The following is a 7,388-nucleotide window of genomic DNA, read 5'->3' as shown; positions in this document are numbered from 1 at the left end:
TAATAAATATAATATAAAAAATAGCATGATAAATTTATTGAAAAAGATGAACTAGCTAAATATTTCTATTTAAATATAGTTGTATGGTTAATGAGTATCTTATTTTGAAAAATATATAAAACAAATTTTACTAACTTTAGCATGTATCTTAATATTAACAAATTTTAACTAAACTTAACCGTATCTGGAAAACAAAACCCATATAACTTAATCATATCTGGAAAACAAAACCCATATAAATTGGGTTGTTATAACAGTACCGTAAGCATTTATTTCCACAGAACCATTGTTATTCTAATCTTGCTAAATTCACCTCAGCGTGATGGGTTGAATCTAAAACGACGTGACCGGAATCCACCAAATATTCTAAGTGATAGAATCCATCAAATCAGGTTGGAATCTTATGAAATCCACCCAAACCCATAAAATAATTAAAATTTTTGAAGGGGGATTACCCATTCATAATTGGGACCACATACCAGTGATTCTCATAGTTTGTCCCCTCTGATTCTCTATGCATGGACTGGACCTTTAACTAAAAGATCAAGTAGGTGTAGGTACTTCCCATAGGCCCTTTATGATGCAGTTTTTACCTATTTTGGGAAAATTACAGTAAGATGATTAAATCCAAACCTCCATACGGCCGAGGAAATTTCTATAAATTTAGTGCTCCTGTTTTCTCTGGAATGCAAAAGAAATTTTGAATTGTAGGTGGTGAAGACCGATCCTTTGAAGGGTAGTTGAGATGGGTTCTGTCATGTTCTCTGTGTGTCTTTTTCTCCTATTTTGCCTTCTGGGATTCCATGGGATTGGGAGTGTTGATGCGTCTAGATTCCATTTTGATAGCAAGATTCGGCTATCCACAGATGGTGAAGATGAAAATCTTGGAACTCAATGGGCTGTTCTCCTCGCTGGATCTGCTGGATATTCAAACTACAGACATCAGGTGATTTTCTGCATGGTTGTCCCCGCTAATGTCTGCATAATGCAGGTTGGATAAATCTAACATGTCACTAAGGTCAGCATAATGCAGGTTGGATAAATCTAACATGTTAGGTAATGAAGCAATTGCTATGTTTCTGGGCAGACAGTTAGGAACACATGTCCAGCTCAATTTTAGATATATCTACAGTTGAATCTGATATGCTTTGATACATTTGCCTATATATGATTTATAATGATAAAGTAGGTTCACTGGTGAGGTTGGGGGAGTGTTAAGCAGATCACTGGAATTTCCTTTTTTTGTTGCCTGCATGACATGAATTTCACAGGATGAGGCTCGATGTACTTTGTTGATGATTTTGGTATAATAGATACCGCTCTTTGCCCTCTGGACCATATTTTTTAAAGCACCTTTGGAAACAAGAAGAGTTGTATAGATCTAGAGATATGGATATAATGATAGACATATATGCCAAAGCCACACTTCCAGCTTCTATATCTCTGTCCGTTATTTGGTCTTCAAGTTACATAGAGATGTCCATGTAGGGTAAGATTATGATTATAGGAATAGATAATTCTAAAGATATTCATCATATAGATAGTTTGATGAACTGTTCTATCATGTTTATCTATAATTCTATACAAAATATGGTTCGAATTGATCCTTATTTTAAAAAATATATATAGATCCATACTGCAAACTCTTGATGCATTCAATTTATGTTACTCAGAGCTTTAGCACAACTCTGCTAAGTGTTGAGTCACTTGTTTACAGGCTGATGTTTGCCATGCATATCAAATCCTTAAAAGAGGCGGGCTGAAAGATGAGAATATTATTGTGTTTATGTATGATGACATAGCCAACAATCCTGCAAATCCTCGACCAGGGATTATTATCAACCATCCTGAAGGCAGTGATGTGTACGCAGGCGTTCCCAAGGTGGGTTCCCATTTTGATGAGTTCAAGCAGTTACTTTCTTTGCTTACTGCCAGGTTGTCTTTCTGGTTCTAATTGTGTGATTTCATGTCACGCAGGACTACACAGGCAAGGAAGTAACTGTAGATAACCTCTTTGCTGTTATTCTTGGAGATAAGGACTCTGTAAAAGGTGGCAGTGGAAAGGTTGTTGACAGTGGTCCTAATGACCGTATTTTCATTTACTACACCGACCATGGAGGACCGGGAGTGCTCGGTGAGTAATAGTACAAGATGTGCTCTAGCATGCACTGTGTTAGGTCCCCTGTATTTACTTCATCACTCTTTTTGATTGAGGCCATGGAGAAACTCTCTGAATTTCCTTAGGAAATTGGGAGCTTAAAGAGGCATATAGCTTCAAAGTTGTAGGAGCAAGGGGTCATATGAAATAAAAAAGAAAACCAGTCAGCTTCTACATAAAAGGAAGTGTTACTATGAAAATGGCAACTGTGTTTAGCTGTTTGGCTTATTTGAGCTTTTTACCCTCATATTAGTGACCCAAGGAAATCAAGCTTCCAACAGTATGCTTGTGAGAGATCCTAACATGATTATACCCTAATTTCTAGTAAATCAAGAGAAAATGATATCTGCAAAGAGTAGAAGACAAACAATTCATCGTCTAATTGGATTGCATTTTCAAGGTCTTTAAAATAATAAGAAACATAGGCCATGAGAAGTCAGGAAGCCCCCTTCCATGTGATCAAACCTTCTTTTTACCTAGCTCTGAAGTCGTTGCAGAACAGCAGTTACGATTTTTTTGTGATATGTGACTTGGGTTGTGACTCAGATTGTCTTGTTCTAGGGGCTGCATCCTAGTCAACTTAACTTCAGACTTGTTGTCCATTCAACTCGTATAGATTCCTAGGACCTAACTTTTCTAGGAGGCCGTTCTTGTTTGTCCAAGTAAGCCAAGGAAAACTTCAACGATTGATATTCTTGTTAATAAAAATCTTTTGCAAGGTTTGAAAACACCAAATTACTGGTAGGAATAAGAAATGCTCTGGAAATCTACAGTAATCATCATTATATCATTAACGTTTCAGATTGCCAACTGGATCCATCCTCAGGAAAAAGAGTCAATATGAGAAGAGGGTGACCTGGCAATAAATATGCAAAGAGCAGAGGAAATGATTTGACTATCAAACTAAGCAAAACATTTGCTAAAATGAAATTATAATTTGGTAATGAGAACAATTTTAAAGAGAAATTTTATTTGCAAAATCCATTTTTGAAACTCTTGTCAAAACTTATTCAGGTTGTATATAACATCGATAGCTTTCAATCTAATCTTAGAAGATTGGTCAATTCGATTCCTTGTTTTGTAAAAATTCACCTGGTTCGTTATTTTATTGCAAAATTAAATATGTAGTTTATTCCTATACATAACGTTCATGTGCTCTCTTCGAGATCTATTTACAAGTTTTCCTGACATGAGTTGCAGGGATGCCTATTGGTCCCAGTCTCTATGCAAACGATCTTATCGATGTCTTGAAGAAGAAACATGCTGCTGACAGTTACAAACAGATGGTAAATAACACAAACTAATTGTCACTTTCTGCTTTTCAAATTTCCATCTTTCATGCTAGAAGTGTATGCCTAGTACCAACCCTTCATCGTTTTGTATTTCCAGACACACAGCTACAATATTTTTAAGTTTATATCAATTTTCTATATCCTAATAAACTAGAGAACACCCCAGCATCAGATACAGAGTTTCTTTCCAAAAGGGAAACCCAACATACTTGAAAGTTTGTTTTAGACAATTTCAGTCAATATTTTTTCAAGACTTGATATAATCTGTTTCATGCATCAGGTAATTTATGTTGAAGCATGTGAAAGTGGAAGCATTTTTGAGGGTCTACTTCCAGAGGGCATGAATATATATGTTACAACAGCATCCAATGCAGAAGAAAGCAGTTGGGGAACCTACTGTCCTGGAATGGAGCCCTCTCCTCCTCTTGAATATGACACCTGCCTTGGAGACTTGTATAGTGTAGCTTGGATGGAAGACAGGTTTGGCTGCGGTGATGAGGCATTTTTGGATTTAAATTCTTATTGTCCCTCCTTGAAAGACCTTCACTAGGGGTCTATATACTAACTTAGCTTTTCTGTTGGCAGTGAAGTGCATAATACGATGAAGGAAACCTTGGATCAGCAGTATCAAGTAGTAAGCTATTCAAAGGCTCCTTATCTCTGCAAGTTGCATACTTGATAGCAGATCTTATGAACTTATAGAATGTTGTCCGACAAAATTTTAGATGTGGTCTTTATTGCAATAAATCCAATTGTTATGTCATATAAGTACTTTCTGATGATGCACATAAGATGGTCTACTGATTACCAACCACTGTCCTCATTCCAAATCCCCTCTGCATACTTGTAGATAAATAATAGCATAAAGTTCCATAGTTGTATGTTACTAATGGAAAACCAGAGCCCCTAGAGCCCAACCTTCAGCTGCTCCTTTGCTATCACTTCTTTGAAGCTGAATTTTTTGGGCCATTATAATGGGAGATTTATCCTCCAAAATTTAGTATTATCCTGCTGTTTTCTGTGGCTGCAGTTACTCTATTAAATTGTAGAATAGATTATATTTATGGCATATGCAATATGTAGTTTATGATTTTATTCCACTTTCTGCATGCATTTAATATAATATTTTTCTTTCACGGACATATTCAAATTATTATTATTGATTTTGCCCGTATACAGTACTATGGAGTGGCCTAGATTCTTCCACTAAGGGACATATCCGGTTACATAAAGTATATGTAGTATACCTCAACTAAGTAAAATTTAATAATACAATTTTGATAGTGAATTCAACTCTATCTTATAGTAAGTTGCATATTTGAACTTATTCCAGTGTGTCTATTTTTATTATTGTTATTTTAATCTTTAACGCTGATGGGGCATGCATTTTACAGGTGAAGGAAAGGACATCCAACCATCACACTTATGGAATGGGTTCCCATGTGATGCAATATGGTGACATACCCATCAGCGAGGATCCATTGTCCTTGTACATAGGATTTGACCCTGCAAATGCTAATGTCACCTTTGAGAATAGTTTGCCACAATATCTGAGAGAGAAGGATGCCACAGCTATAAATCAACGGGATGCAGATCTTCTCTACCTGTGGCAAAAGGTCAGTAAAAATTACTAGCTTGAAGAATTTTATAACAGTGGAGATTCTTTCTAGGCTTTTGTGCTGGCTTCTTCAATTGTGAAAAGTATCAAATTAGGTTTCACAATATGAAATTGCTTTGGCGATCCAGCACTTACATGATTCACTTTGTTATGAAACATCAGTCTAGGATTATTTAGAATAACCTCTGGAGTTACTCTGTTCATTGCTTATATTATTCTAATTGAATGAAATATAGGGAATATTTTAGGCCATCAAAGTGTTACTATCGTAAGCATAGAAATTGATATCCTCTCTACTTGCAGTATAAAAGATCCAAGCCTGATTCTACAGAAAAGTTGGAAGCTCAACAAGAATTGATTGAATCCATGACACATCGGCTGCATTTGGACAAAAGCATAAACTTCATTGGAAAGCTTTTATTTGGATCAGAAATGGGCACTACAGTGTTGAAGGCTGTGCGACCATCTGGGCAACCTTTGGTTGATGATTGGGATTGCCTTAAAACCATGGTAATATTTAAATGTTCGATGGTAATATGTATCTCCCCTGTTCTGCAACCCACAAGATTGTAGAACAAGGGCATTTGAACCGTTCAAGGACTGTTTGCAGCATATTCCTTGTAAACATCTAACAGTAACATTGATAAGTAGTTCCTAACCCTAGTGATAGGGTATAAAGTATCTTCCACATTTGAGCCTATACAAATCTTAATGCTAGCTGTTTGTATTGGTTGAATGTGACAGGTACGCACATTTGAATCCCATTGTGGGTCACTTTCTCAGTACGGAATGAAACACATGCGTGCTCTAGCAAACATTTGTAACAACGGGGTTAGTGTGGATACCATGGCTGAAGTTTCTACAGAGGCGTGCACAAAAATCTCATCTGAGAAATGGAAGTCACTCCAAGTTGGTTATAGTGCTTAGTTACTTCATATGAATTAGGTGGGATTTCCAAGCATATTTGAATGTCTGAAAATTCGGAGTTGGGAGATAGATTTTGTACATATTAAAATATTGTGCTATCTCCTCAGGTTTGCGGTGAAGGTTCAAAGTACAGCAAAGATAAATATTGATTTAAAAAAAAAAAAATTAAAACATTAGCTGTAAGTCAGTTTCTCTGCTTTTCGATTAGTCAACTACATCAATTGATGTCACGCCATCATGGCAATTCTGCTATTTGACATTTTAGCGATTGGTTGTGTGGCTAGATTCAATATACAAATTTGTAATATCTCAGAGTGGTGACAGGGACTGAGAGTAGAGGAAGGTTACAAATTCCTTGGGTGTATTAAGATATATTTAAATACAGAATTTGATATTATATGACTACATTCAGATCATGCCGTGATAATTCTGTTTGATTGTAGAAATATCTCTTAACAGGTAAATGGTATCGTCAAAATTTTGTACTGGAAGCTGCCATTCACCAATTTGAACTAAATTGAAATTAAAATCTTGATTTTATTATTGTAACTGGTAAGTGATGCAGGCTTTGTTTCCCAAATGCATACATGTTACCCTGCAGCTAGATTCCACTACAACTGACAGTAGCAAACACACTTTGTTTGGAATAAACGCAGAAAACATTCATTATTCATCTCATATTATGTTTAATACCTGAAAAGGATTCCTAAGCTTGCATTGCAATAAAAATCAATGTAAGGATAACTTTTTGTTACCTGATAACTAAAACTTAAACTTACAGCCATTGACTGTTTCCTGATAGATGAAAGTACAAACATTGCTAAAAGCAAGCATGCATAAGATGGACATGCTCCACTGTTTCCTTAAAGGGTTTATGTCGATTGAAATGCAAGGTTTCATACATAAAAACATAAACGAATTCTCCTCATGTGTAGGTTGGAGATGCTTGTTTTGAATATTGAGAAGGAAGAGAAAAATATGCAATGTATTTTAGCAGAACCGGTGCAGACAGATTCCTCCTTGCGGAATCACCGATTTCTAGGGGGGTCAAATATCGATCCTGGATCTGTCCTGATGTCATTTCAGACCATTCTCCTATTTGCCTCCAGCTTGACTTCAATGACTCTGGACATAGGACCCCTTTCAAATTCAACCTTTCCTGGTTAAAGGAGTCTTTCCATGCATTGGCTTGTGATTGTTGGCAGGGATGTCAGTTTGACCCCTCCCTTTCTGCTACGGCTCTTTGGCATCCTAAGATGTCGCACTTAAAAGTAGATGTTAAACGATGGGCTGGAAATCACATTCGTAAGCAACAAAGAGAACTGGAATGTATTGAGGCTTGCATTAACTCCTGTCAATCTTCTTTTATTTCTTCAGTTTTTTCTGAAGCTCT

At 36.3% G+C, this 7,388-nt stretch overlaps 1 protein-coding gene across 1 annotated transcript; it reads left to right on the top strand.

Annotated features, from left to right (window-relative positions):
- The first annotated feature begins 514 nt into the window (after positions 1-514).
- Positions 515-6,400, top strand: LOC149174288 (vacuolar-processing enzyme gamma-isozyme-like). The gene is made up of 9 exons (XM_089419283.1): positions 515-946; positions 1,718-1,882; positions 1,978-2,134; positions 3,359-3,444; positions 3,731-3,930; positions 4,036-4,084; positions 4,845-5,066; positions 5,372-5,578; positions 5,813-6,400. The coding sequence occupies exons 1-9, from the start codon at positions 746-748 to the stop codon at positions 5,993-5,995; spliced, it is 1,470 nt and encodes a 489-aa protein (XP_089275409.1). The 5' UTR covers positions 515-745; the 3' UTR covers positions 5,996-6,400.
- Positions 6,401-7,388: the final 988 nt, after the last annotated feature.

The sequence above is a fragment of the Pinus tabuliformis genome, chromosome 4_1 (assembly GCF_031772625.1).
Source record: "Pinus tabuliformis cultivar Carrire ecotype Pingquan chromosome 4_1, CPIR1, whole genome shotgun sequence".
In the NCBI taxonomy this organism is placed as follows: domain Eukaryota; kingdom Viridiplantae; phylum Streptophyta; class Pinopsida; order Pinales; family Pinaceae; genus Pinus; species Pinus tabuliformis.
Note: the sequence above shows the minus strand (reverse complement) of the source record. Positions and strands in the feature narration are given on the sequence as shown.

Excerpts from the sequence above, each read along its gene's own strand:
- LOC149174288 (XM_089419283.1), top strand. The coding sequence starts at position 746 with ATGGGTTCTGTCATGTTCTCTGTGTGTCTTTTTCTCCTATTTTGCCTT. Across the intron at positions 2,135-3,358 it reads TGGAGGACCGGGAGTGCTCG|GGATGCCTATTGGTCCCAGT; the intron begins GTGAGTAATAGT and ends CATGAGTTGCAG. Across the intron at positions 3,445-3,730 it reads CTGACAGTTACAAACAGATG|GTAATTTATGTTGAAGCATG; the intron begins GTAAATAACACA and ends TTCATGCATCAG.